This window comes from Pezoporus occidentalis, unplaced genomic scaffold, assembly GCF_034315485.1.
Source record: "Pezoporus occidentalis ecotype Australia unplaced genomic scaffold, CSIRO_AGI_Poc_V1 ctg210, whole genome shotgun sequence".
Lineage (NCBI taxonomy): Eukaryota > Metazoa > Chordata > Aves > Psittaciformes > Psittacidae > Pezoporus > Pezoporus occidentalis.
The window spans coordinates 949617-962614 of NW_026913965.1; the positions used below are offsets into that span (position 1 = coordinate 949617).

The 12998-nt window shown below is 39.0% G+C and overlaps 1 protein-coding gene across 3 annotated transcripts in view; it reads left to right on the top strand.

The window, feature by feature from the left end:
* PLCE1 (phospholipase C epsilon 1) overlaps positions 1-8000 on the top strand; it is a 150434-nt gene extending 142434 nt beyond the window's left edge. For all 3 annotated transcript variants that reach the window (XM_062619465.1, XM_062619466.1, XM_062619467.1), the window contains 7 exons: positions 688-949; positions 1875-1993; positions 3127-3255; positions 4005-4214; positions 6046-6207; positions 6375-6593; positions 7313-8000. In XM_062619465.1, coding sequence (XP_062475449.1) covers positions 688-949; positions 1875-1993; positions 3127-3255; positions 4005-4214; positions 6046-6207; positions 6375-6593; positions 7313-7492 — 1281 coding nt within the window. In that variant the 3' untranslated portion in view covers positions 7493-8000. The remainder of the gene's footprint in view (positions 1-687; positions 950-1874; positions 1994-3126; positions 3256-4004; positions 4215-6045; positions 6208-6374; positions 6594-7312) is intronic.
* The last annotated feature ends 4998 nt before the right edge of the window (positions 8001-12998 follow it).

Genomic DNA, 12998 nt, shown 5'->3' on the forward strand with positions numbered 1-12998 from the left:
GTATCCATAGTTACTTTCACTGTTTCCTTCACAATATTGTCGAAACCCAATCCTGAAAGCTTTTTCCCTGGGACTAAACAACATGTGCCTGGATGTTTCACACGTTTGTGAACAGTTGAGAAGCTACACAAAAAAAAACCCAAAACATTATGAAAAGCTGCACTGAATCTTAAAAAAAATACTTTTTTAAAACTTATATAATAAGATACATAATTCATGGATTTATGGCAAAAAAAAAGTATTCTAAGCTAGTGTTTCAGAAAAGTGAGTTTCATAAGAATCCAAATTTTCCCAGCAGCGGGAATTGCACCCCTAACTCTTGTGTGGCATATGCCAAAGCAAGCCAGAGGTCAGTGCACACAGTAATGGAGAGGAAAACTTGATCCTTTGACTACATTACCGGTACATTCTTTCGGGATTAACTTTCAGATGCCTTGAATGGTTACACTCATGATGTATGGTGTATCGTTTTCAGAGGAAGGATACCATAGCAATGGGGGGCAGGGACTGAGGCAGCTCTGCTTCTGAAACGCCTGCCCTGGCAATTACAAAAGTAGGGGAGTGTTGTAATTAAGTCAGCATGTTAATAAACTGTGCCTAGGAGCGTGATAAACAGCAGTTAGCTCAGAATCATGACAGTAAAAGAATTACTCCACTAATTGATTTCTCTGTACTCCTTGGATTCAGATTGTGTCTGGACAGAACGTTTGCCCTAGCAATAGCACAGGCAGCCCGTGCATCGAAATCGATGTGCTTGGGATGCCTCTGGACAGCTGCCATTTCCGGACGAAGCCCATCCATCGCAACACTCTCAACCCCATGTGGAATGAACAGTTCCTTTTCCGGGTTCACTTTGAAGATCTGGTCTTTCTTCGGTTTGCAGTTGTTGAAAATAACAGCTCAGCTGTAACAGCTCAGAGAATCATTCCCCTAAAAGCTCTAAAAAGAGGTACAGTGTAGTTTGTAGTGATACCCTATGCCAGAATGGTCCAGCAGGTTCCTGGACTGAATCCTGCTGGGAGAGGTGTATGTTTAATCAGTTGGCTGTATTTTTCTAGAGGAGACGGAGCAAAATTCAGACAGCATGCTTTGCCCTGGCATTGTGATGCTGATCTAATAGACTTCCTGAGAGCTGGAGGCTGCCCCTGACTTGTAAAAAGTCAGATCCTGTGCTGATGCAAAGACTGGGACATCTTGTGTGCAGTTACTCTGATCCTGAGCTGTGGTTCTGAGGTTGTGTTCACCTTGAGACCTGCTGCTCCCTTAGGCAGTAGGGATTGGTTTCATTCCCCACTTTCCCTTACCCAAGAAACTGCTCTATCTGGTGACCACTGGGTAGAGGGGAATTACCCTTATTGCAGCTATGGCTGGAGGAGAGGGATGAAGGAATGGTGGAAAAAGGTGAGAGAGAGATGAGGAAGCATCATTAATTCTGTGTCACCTGGGAGAGGGAGTTTCCATATTGCCAGCAGCTCTTCAGTAGAACATTAAAAATACTTTCACATTTGCTTTGCCCCGCTCTATACCACACAACAGTCTTAGCATATGAAGAGACCTAGCTATAGATACCTATTTTCCCAGTGAGATTTTGTTTGTGTTTCATTCATATTCTAATATTTTGCTATTTTATGTACAAATATATTGCAGATTTAGGGCAAAACAAAGGTAGGCGGCTGTATGAGCCACTCGGCAGTTCACAGCATCTGTGCTATGCTGTTGTACAGTCAGAGTGTTAATGCAGTGTTATTACACTGCTTTAAAGCCTATAGATGTGGCAAGTTGTAGGTATAAATATAGCAAATATGAGTTTTCATTTATAAGTCTTGCATCCCAGGATGTGGCAGAGTACTTACGAAAGGTTTCTTTCTCTTCAGGCTATAGACATGTCCAGCTCCGTAACCTGCACAATGAAGCATTAGAAATTTCTAGTTTGTTCATAAACAGTCGGAGAATGGAAGAAAGTCCCCCTGGAAACACCCTGCCTGCATCTATGGTAATTTAATTATGTCCTTGTGAATTCCATGTATTCTTGTCTTGGTGACTACTATGGTCTGGAAACTTCTAGAACCAGACTGTTCAAAGACATTAGTCCCTAAACTTGCACAAGTGCCTGAAGTACCCTGATGCCTAATTCTTTTGGGATTCAGTGCAAGTAAGGTTATCCCACCTGGCTCAGACTGTTGGAGGGTAAATCTTTTCAATGTCTGGCTTCTGGTTTATTTAGCTATAGAACTAGAACTAGCAGAAGAAGTGCTGGAGGAGGAGTATGGCTGAGCAGCAAGGTTCAGAGCTGCCTCATGCATTTCTTTATGCATGAATCATAAGCAATGCATTTGGGACAAGAAAAAAGGAAGATGCAAATTACCAACAACTTTGAGATAATGAGAGCAAAATTGAATTCTGTTACAGGAAAAGGTGGAGTCTGTATTTCCATAAATACATACGTACTTATACATGTGCCCATTTATGTGTACAAACATGTATACGTACACATATAAATGTGTGTATAATATATATAAATATGTATGTATGCATGCATGAACGTGATTTTTTGTTGTTTTTTAAATAGCCACTGATTTTAGGTTCAGTACCTTTAAGCATGTATATTATTATTTTGCTGATTCCTGAAGTGTTAGATAAAACATCCTGAGCCTGTGTGTGCAGCACATACATTGCAGATGTTACCCTCCTGTGAATACATGCCCAACACATATCTTGGTGAATTGCTAGGGCAGAAGGGAAGAACATAAATGTTTTGGAGGGTAAAATGAAGCCACAGATTTTCATCCAGTAATTCATAAACTGAATCCAAATACTCTGAGCTCAGCTAGAATGGATAATGAGCAGTGGAGGTCTGTCCTTTGGGGGCAGTTTATGTACTCCTGTTGGAAAACTTACTTTTTCTTCTTTCTCTTCAGCTTCAAGGCAGGGGAGGGTCTTTGGGGAGACTGGTTTGTTGGGTTTTCTTTTAATACCTGGATCTGTAGCATAAGAGCCATTCATTAGAAGAATAGCTTTGCTTTGTCAAGGTCCTTACAACTTGTGTGCACAGTTTCTGCTAAGTAACCTAAAACTAACAAACCTGTATAAAGCCATTCAGTAACCTGTTGAATGTTGCCTAAACAGTTGTTTAGTATGGGAGAAAGGAAAACTGCTGTGACCTACAAAGTGACAATTCATGGAATACCAGGCCCGGAGCCTTTCACTGTGTTTAGTGTAACTGGAGGGACCACAGCTGCACAGCTTCTCCATCAGGTAAGTTGCCCTCTGAATTGCAGACTCTTAATTGCAAGAATCCACACTAACATCACTCTGGACATTTGTCTCCCTGCATTTCTCACATGGAGGATTGTCCTTCATTCATCACAGCAAAGAGGTGATTTAGCAAAGTATTACTGTGGAATTAATTACTTTGCAAACACAGAAGAGCATCAGTGAAATTTTCCCAATCTTGGCTTCAGAGAATGAGTTTTACAACCTTAGAACATATTCTTTATTAGTATCTTACTCTTTGGAGATATGCAGATGAGAAAAACAATGTTTCTGACCAAAGGAGGCAGTGGGCTGTCCTTACAACAAGGGCAAACATTTCTACGCAATTCTTTGAACTTGAGCACCATAGGAATACAGAGTAAAAGTTAGAGGGCTAAGTTCATGAGTAGAAAAACCAGTTAGCTCAACAGGCATTGTTATTCTAGCAGTGGGAAAAGACTGTACTGTCCTGAGATTGTGAATAAAATGCCTGGCCAGTCAAACAGGGCAGAAATAAGCTTAAATAGTACTGCCTTGTCTGGAATAGTTGAACTTCTTGGCTAAAGAGAACAATACATTACCCTGGAGTAAAATATCTGAATAATAAGTAGCACATCAGAAATCTTGCCTGCACTGTCAGGATAGTTATTGATGCTTAAAGCCTCCTTGTTCATTCTCATTTGGAACTACTAATTATGCAGTGTTTATATTTAGCTGTCTAATTGCTGTGTGTTTATTGTGGTCACCCTTAGCTCTTGGCTGCCACAAAAGGCACCGAGTCATGTGCTGCAGACTATTTTCTGATGGAAGAGAAAAGTTTTATATCTAAAGAAAAGAGTGAATGCAGAAAACCACCATTCCAGAGAGTGATTGGGCCTGAAGAAGGGGTAGTGCAGCTTTTGAACAGTTGGTTCCCAGAAGAAGGATACGTTGGGAGGATTATCTTTAAAACCCGAGAGGAAGTAAGTCTGCTTTATCTAAGCTGTTATTTACAAAGGTAGCTAAAAATAGCTGTTAGGACCAGGAAACAAAAGGGTGTAGTATTTGTTTCGCTATTTGGAGACTAATGTCAATGCTGTGTACATCATTTTAAAACAAACATAACTCTAAATTGAAAGAAATTAGACTTCATGAACCTGTGTGACACTAATTTGACTTTACTCAGCTCTAGTACCAGCTATGGTGTTTAATCATTATTGCTTAGTCAGCAGTTCGATGACACTGGCTTACTGTTTTGACTGACAGGTCTAATTAATGCAAATCGAGACATTGAGCTGATAGGACATTAATATAAAGATATTTAATACCAAAGGATCGCAGGTAACAGAACTCCATATTACAGTTATCAGTCAATCAATTTAGATGCCAGCAGCTTCTCTGTTCAGAAAAATTAGAATGTATTTTAATATTAAAGAAGTCTAAAAACCTCAAAGGATGATTAAATTATCAATGATAGCCTAAAATAATTAAAGAGGTGATTTCTATTAATTTAAAGGAGGAAGATGAAGTGATTACTTCAGTTTAAACTATGAGCAAAACATCCAAAGCTTGACAATATGCTACTGTCCCGGCTTGTGGGAAAACAAAAAAGGAGGAGAAAGACACTTAATGATCTCATTTTCAGAGGCACTTCCACTGGTCAGTTCAGCATGTACTGAAGCTTGTTTAGCCTGGACATAGCAATACATGTACACATAGGTTTATACACACACATTTTACATGCATAAATGACAGAGATGATCTAGGATCCTTTAAAATGAAAAGAAATATTTTAACTGATTATTTTTATACAACTTTTGATAAAACTGCAGTTTTTCAGATTACCAATATTATTATGCAAATCTTTATGTTGTTTTCCTCTGTTTCTAGTATTTGGAGCATAAATCACTAGGTTTAAATTTGTTTGTGGAAACAGTAGCCTACTTAATTAACTGCAATATTTACTTTGTAAGTGCATGTGTCCACAAGTGTGTCACTGCCAAACCCCATTCTTTCATAAGACCTGGGTTAGAATCTGTCTCCATATATGTGAAAATTATGTTGCAGTTTTGTCCTGGGATGGTGGGACCTCAAAGCACTCCCTGTAATTTTGAGCCTTTCTGCAGATAGCAGCCTCAGATCTTGGAGCTAGAAACGAAGCTGCAAATTTACCTGGAGGAACATGGAGCAGTCCCACTTGCAGGGTGTGATACACAGCCCATACTTACAGCATATGAATTCAAGCGTATGAATTTACAAGGGGTTGAAGAGAAATGCATCATCTGAGAGAAGGTGCAGGGAGGAATTCTGTCTAAAATGTGCAGTAGTCATTGAGCCTGACAAAGGACAGAGAAGCAGCCGCCTTCTTGCCCCACATGACAATGTTCACTCAAGACTTCTTGCTGTCTAAATTCTGTTGGCTTTAGTGCAGGGACAAGCAGAGAAAAGGACATGTTCCACCATCTCCCATCATACTGCTGCCATTACATTACAAAACATGATTCTGCATATGTAAGGAGACTCAAGCATAAGGAAATGAAGGATTTAAGTGACTGGTTTTGCATAATGTAGTACCGTGCACGCCTCCATTCTGTGCTGACTATGAAAGGTACTTTAGACACTGTTTTTGGAAACACAGGTATTTGTTATCAGCAACAGTGGCTTGTCAAAACTTGTATGTAGAAGACTTGCATTTGATGAAATAAAAGCTGGGGCAACAGCAGTGTCCAATTTTCATGTGATAAAAACCTTTTGTGACCTCCAGCTCTGAGATAGCTCTCTGAAGGAAATTAATTTCTCTCCTTTTTTCTACAGAATTTAAATGAGAGAAACATCTTCCAAGAAGCAAAGGAAGATGCAGCCATCAGCTCTGAGGATGACAGTTTCTTTGTTCAGGTACATGATGTTTCCCCAGAACAACCACGCACCGTCATCAAAGCTCCCCGCTTCAGCACAGCTCAGGACGTCATACAGCAGGTAAGCAGCAGGCTTCCGTGTAGTAGGACTGAAACACATAGGGTGGAGGTTGGTTTCACACAAGGTAAGGTGGGTTTGTTCTCAGCACTAGCTGACAAATTGATTTAGTAACCTGAATCTGAGGCAATGCTTTCTTTTTTGTCTTCTTTTTTAATGCTTTTAAACAGACTCTTTGCAAAGCCAAATACTCCTACAGCATTTTGAGCAATCCAAATCCAAGTGATTATGTGCTGTTGGAAGAGGTGACAAAAGAGCCAGCAAACAAAAAGTCCTCCATGTCTAAACCATCTCAGAGGATTCTCTCTGATCAAGAGTGTGTGTTTCAGGCCCAAAGCAAGTGGAAGGGGGCAGGAAAATTTATCCTTAAGCTCAAGGAACAGGTTCAGGTAAAAGATTAAATACTTTGCAGCAGGTTTTGTAGATGGTGTATGATCAGCTTAATGGGAACCTGCTTTCAATGGGAGGGAGACTACAACAAAAAGCAGATTCCTCTTTTCTGTGCAACTTCCTTAATTCTTTTCTTTGCCAAACTGCATCATTTACATCCAGCAACCCGGTTCCCTCGCATCCTGCAAATCCTGTGACAACCTTGATCTTCTGCTACCAGCTTTCCATTTTTCAAAATCTTCTGGCTGTGCATGCCATGCTCCCCATCGCAGGAAAGCAGAACAAATGGGCAGAACTTAACTACTGGAATAAAGTCCCTTTATTCCTGCCCAGTGAAAGAGTCCTGTTGCTTTATCATAGTCCTTGGAGAACAGCAGAACGATGGACATGCCTGCTGGGAGAAGAAGCTGTGTTCTCCCTTCCAGCAGATGCCACCAACCCACAGCAGTTGTTGCTTTTAAGTAGCTGCCATAAGCACAGATTTTTGTATCAGTTTATAACAAATCTGCTAAACATATCTTTGACAATGCATAATTTTCAATTAATTTACTTGGAACAGTCAGAACATGCTTGGCTATGAAAGCACAGCCACACGGAATTTCAAAAGGGAGGACTGCTTAGAAGAGAAATATTTTAGGTGTTTTCATATTAATTCCATGTTTCACAGCTATGAACATCCTATTAGACCACTTCAGTGATGTAATTTATTTCTCTACAGGCAGCACGAGATGACAGAAGGAAAGGCATTTCCTTTGCCAGTGAGCTCAAGAAGTTAACCAAGTCAAGTAAGCAGTATCGGGGATTCATATCGCCACCCCTGCAGGTCTCGCCGGATGGTCCGCAGGGCAAAGATGAAAGGTCTGCGTGCAGTTTGACTTTTAGTGACATTATGGAATAACAACCACTGCTGCCTACAGGCCAATCAATTCAGGTATGAGATAGATACTGATTCTAACCCTGAGCACTCACTTAATACGTGATTTACAGAGTTCTTTTTTCAAAGTTGGAGTTGGTTAAACCATAGTGAGGTAAAGGGACTGACAGGAAGATCCATACAAGGCTTACCCATTGGTGTGCATAGACAGTATGGTCTTCAGTTATTTATTGTGGCATTTGCTACAGTGAATCAGCATGGTGTGAAGCCTGGAGTTTCACACACTTTCTCTGCCCATTTAAAAAAAAATTAAAATGTTGGATCCTGGTTGATTTTACAGTATGCATTTTAATCAGCTAACTGTGCTTAAATAACAGTGGCCTGTTAGTCTTTTGCCTTGGGTCAAAGTAAATAGACATATACAGCAGAACTTCTGTTATTAATTACATGCATATAATAAAATCATCAGGATTGACAATCTCTTTTTTAGCTAAAACAAGTTTATATTGTTAATTTCTCTCTGCAGTTTTGACAGAAATGTTTAAAGATTTTTAATGATGTCCTTTCTGTATCTATTCAGTTTCTTCCATTGACTTAAATCAGCAAATGAAACACAAAATATTGTCCTGTTTAGCACATTTAATTTGTCTGCTGGCATACACTAGTCAGATACTTACACAGTGCTACTACAGCATTGAGGTACCATCTGAGAAGCTGCAGCTCACTGTAAATGAAGAATCTTTTTCATTGTTGATAATCTCATCCCATATATGGCCAATTTAAGATTACATTTTTTCCCATGTATACCTAATTATTAAAGCATTATTTGAGATTCATTTCCATACTATTGCCAAATCCTTAACAAAGTTCAAGTAATATTTTCATTTGCAAAATATTTCAAATATGAAGGGACAAATTTCATACCCTATTTCTTGGCTACTATAAACCCCCTAAATCATCAAATCAGATGAACTGAAGGAAAGCAAAGTAAATTACGGAAAGATCCCAGCCACATTCCATCTTCTGTATTTCTTTCTCTTATTTTTGAAAACTGGAATTTGTATCACTGAATCCTACTGCAGGTGCCTTGGAAGGAGCCTGCTGCGGACTGACCTGGTCAGCAATTGTGCGCCCTGGCCTATAGATGCTTAATATAGGCACTGCTGCTAGATTAGCATCCAGAACCTGGGAATCCTAAGTGCCAAGGCATAGATCGGAAAGATGCCTGTCAGCTGTCGGAAGATTCTTCTCTTCCCTATCTTCACATCTGCAGATTCGCGCTAGGTGGATGACGAAGCGTTCTTGGACTGTGTGCTGTAAACAAACACGTGTCGTCACGCTCCCCTTTTAAAACTAATTTTAGCTAGTTGCCACTAGGAAACCGAAGGCAGAGAACCAGAGTGTTCTTTTATGTGTATTATATTAAAATAATGCACTTTTACCTGAAGATTTCAGTTAAACACTGTGTTAAGTGATTGTAAAGAGATTTAAATATACTGTAACTTCCTTTGCATTTCTGTGTAACTTTGGTGAATATACACAAAACGCTCAAATTATTTATGGTTTATCTACTTCAACAAAATAATGTACAATAGCTAAATGCACCTAACAGGTAGCGATACTTTGACAAAGAACAACATTTTCTTCTTATAAATTCTAGTTTTTCAGGCTTGTGTTTAAAGAAAGAATATTTATTATCATGTTCCAAAGTACATGCCATTGTATAATATATTTATCATATCCTACTATTTAGAAAATGCAAAAGTTTTACCCCTCTAGATTTAGAGGAAAAAAATGTTTTCGCTCTTCTGGTTGTTTCTTTTCAGCACAAGATGTTTAACACCCAAAACTGACCAAACTCAAATCAATGCATTGATAAATTTAATTAACATTTCAAAATACATTTTCCTACAATCAGGAAGTGTCTTTTTACTTGTCTGTTGAACCCAGAGAGTATAAAGAATTCTTACGCTGTAACTCTTGATATTCCTGTTTACATAGACACACTGTTGTAAAGTTTTATGTTTGCTGAATTTGTCATTCATATGTAAGTTAGTTGTGGTTGTCTATTTTTTTTTTTTCTCCATGGGAGTTATTAATGTGTTTAGTTAAAACAGTCCATACCAACCTACAGGGGCACAAATGAAGCAATTGCTGAAATCAGTCATCACACTAATTTTCCACAAGGAACCCATCCATAGTGAAAGATTTGCTCTGTACACGTTTTGTCTCCCTAGACCAATTCCTAAAGAAAGCATTTCGGTTACCTGGTGTGACTAAGTCAAAAACTCCATGAATACAGGGAGTGATTCATGCACTTGGTTATTCCACATCAACTTTAGCACTCCAGCGCAAAATGCTGCTGCTCCTAAACAAGAGGCTGCATCAGGCAAAGGATAGAACAGCAGCTGTAACTAAAATGAGGTTTACTTTTGATAGCACAAGGATGAAAGGTAAAGAAGTTACCGGTAGTAGTGCTGTGACAACCAGCCTCCCCCCAGTAATTAGAAAATTAAGTAAAGCAAAGTTATTAACTGCCATATAAACAACCAGCAGAACCTGCATTCTGTCACCAGAAGCTATGCAGTCTTTCACTATGTTGCAGAGAAATTCTACAAAGTAGTCATTAGCAAGGCAAAAAAGTGCCCCCTTGAGGTCATTTCCAGCTTTCAGGAAAAATAACCACAGGCGCACAAAAGAAGTCAAGGGTCCCCATGGCCTGTCCTCCCAGAGGCCGTGCGCTCCCCACTGCTTATCTTCAGCGCTGATGTAGGTAGCAAAAGAGCGCTTTGCAACTCAGCAATACGATCCAGTCAAACACCCCACCCCTAGCTCAGCCTCTTCGCTTAGGAATGATGAGTTCTAACCACGCAGCCCCTGTAAGCATGAGGTACAACACTCTCACCCAACCCCCAGGGCACAGGCACCACACAAGACTGATACTGAGTAAAATGTTTGTTAGAGGTGAGCTTTACCCCAGGTTGATAGGCAGTTTGCTTTGGACTACTTTGGAATTATTGGCTCTTATATCCATCTACTGCACAATTCAACTAATGCAACTTTTTTAAATGTTAGTTTCATTCTCTCTCATTTTAACACATCAGCAGTGTCACATCACTAAGAGTTATTTCTTTTGATGTTTTTCTGGCATTTTAGGAAAAATACTTTCTATAGGGTTTGACCATACTGCCTTAACATCACCTGTCGTATCAAAGGAGTCTGGAAGACACACTTGCTAATTCATTAGATGCAACATAGAAAGTTCTTACACCCATGTTACCATGCACTAATAGTTTTCTGTCACAGAGCTAAAAAGAAGGAAAAAAAACCTTTGGGCAATCAAGGGACAGCAGCAGCCATGTCACATTGTGTAACACAGGTCTAACAAACAGCAGCCTGAAGGTTTGTACTATTTCTTCTCATACAATCATTCTGTAGCTGTGGGAATAGTTTATTATCTTCTTCATCAGTCAGAGCCTAAAGCTACTTCTGCTGCTGCTTATCCCAGTGAAAGAGAACAGCAAAGTATTAATCTTCCTGTTAAAAAAAACCCAACTTCACCGGCAGGTAGACAACTGGAATTGCGTAAGGCTAACTACAATGTTCCAGAATTTTCATTAATGTACACACACTGCTTAATTTCAAGTTTGAGATTGGTAAATACCCAAGTATACTTTTGTTGGCAAAATTTGATATATTTTGGGGTGAAACTGGACAGGAAAATAGCATCCTTCCCTTTATGTTAGTTCCAAGTATCCTAATAATGAAACACAGTTCTGAAGCATTAACCATTTTTGTTTATTTGGGTTTTTTTTCTTTTGTGAAAACCCAGTTTTCATGTGCTGAATTACTGTTCTAATAGGAAAGTTTATTCTGCTTAGCCACAGATTTTATGTCTGCAGGAATACCTGTCCACACATTCCTATGGCAAGACTGACAAAATAACTTTGTCCCTTTCTGTGCTTTTGGCTTGGCATGGATATCAATTAGAAAAATACATTCATTTTTACATGACAAATTATTTACAAGAAGCAACTTCCAGGATAAAGTTTGAAAGAAAGGAATGTAAATAACTGACACCTTCCAGAAACACACAGTTTCCAAGTAGTAGCAGAGCCTCACGCTGCACAGTTCACAGGTGAAAATCTCATGCTCTTTTGCGTATTGGCAAAAATAGAGTAGCATTTTACTCTATACTATTTTAAAACCACTGTTGCTTCTCTACCACTTTCTTAGCTTGTTCTTGTGTAGCATTTGCTGCATGCAGTGACATGACTGTATGGGATAGAAGCTGGGCAGGCACAGGTCCTGGTCTAGTTGGTTTGGACCAACTGGTCCTGCAATACTAGTTGGTTTGCAGGAACTGAGGCACATCAGGACGTACTTCCTATCACCTGGAGCTTTTCCTGTTTCTTTCTTACTGATCCCAAGTTTAGCAGTTAGAATAGTAGCAAATACTATGTCAGTTTTAATTTTGAAACCTAAGCACATTACTTTTATTGCTACAAATAGGACTAGATGAAGTACCTCAACAGTCATCTTTAGAAAGCCATCTGCTTCTAGAAATCGTGTCAAGAATTAAAGACTTTTTAACACGGAAATAGATTCTAAATTCCTCAAGAATACATTCTCCTACATTCATAGTTTGTCTCTAAAAAAGAACAACTTGCTGGTAACTTTACATGTCACCGAAAGGTTGAGTGTGCAGCTTCTGAAACTGAACTGTCCATTCTGCTTTAGGCCTCCAAATACTTCAATTAACATTTGGTTTTTAATCACTGGCTGTTACTATTCTACTCTGAACCTCAGTTTTCTTTTAAAGTAGGCCACTAAATGTAACAATGGTGGCATTTCTTCCTGTGATAAATAACTTCAGTAGTGGTAGACATTTGGCAGAGTTAGTACATTAAATACAAAAATAAATAGCAGTAAATAGACTTTGCTACAATAGACAAATAGGATGTTTCAGAATGACTTAGTTGTACAGTTGTCTTCCTCTGCCTCTTCAAGCATTCTGTCGAAGTATTCTGACAATGCAATATCACCATGTGCCAGTCTTTCTATTGTTTGGAAACTATGTAAAATGAGCAATTTTAAAAGTGACTTTTCCACCTGGACTATTTTCTCTCTGCCGACTTGAAGAATAAACTTGTATTTGTATATGTTGTAAAAAAAATAAATGGTTTATGATGTTGACGCTTTGCTTTTGCCTTCCTGAACTGAAAAAGTACTGGCAAGTGGTCACCCTGGAATTTTTCAGAATTTAAATCACATCCGTATTTGCAGACACTTAAAGGAAAAGAACCACTCAGAAGTGATGGGAACGGCAACCTAACCAGACGGAAGCACAGGTATTACATTGGGAGTTTTGTAATCCACACAGTAAAATACTTATTTTCTGTTCTATTTATAGAGAGATTTCTATTCCAAAAATGTCTGTGAATTTGTTTAGCTACCTGAAATTTGGTGAACTAGCCTGGATAATATTAATAACTAAAAAAGTGGAATTCAATAACCTCCTTTTCATCAG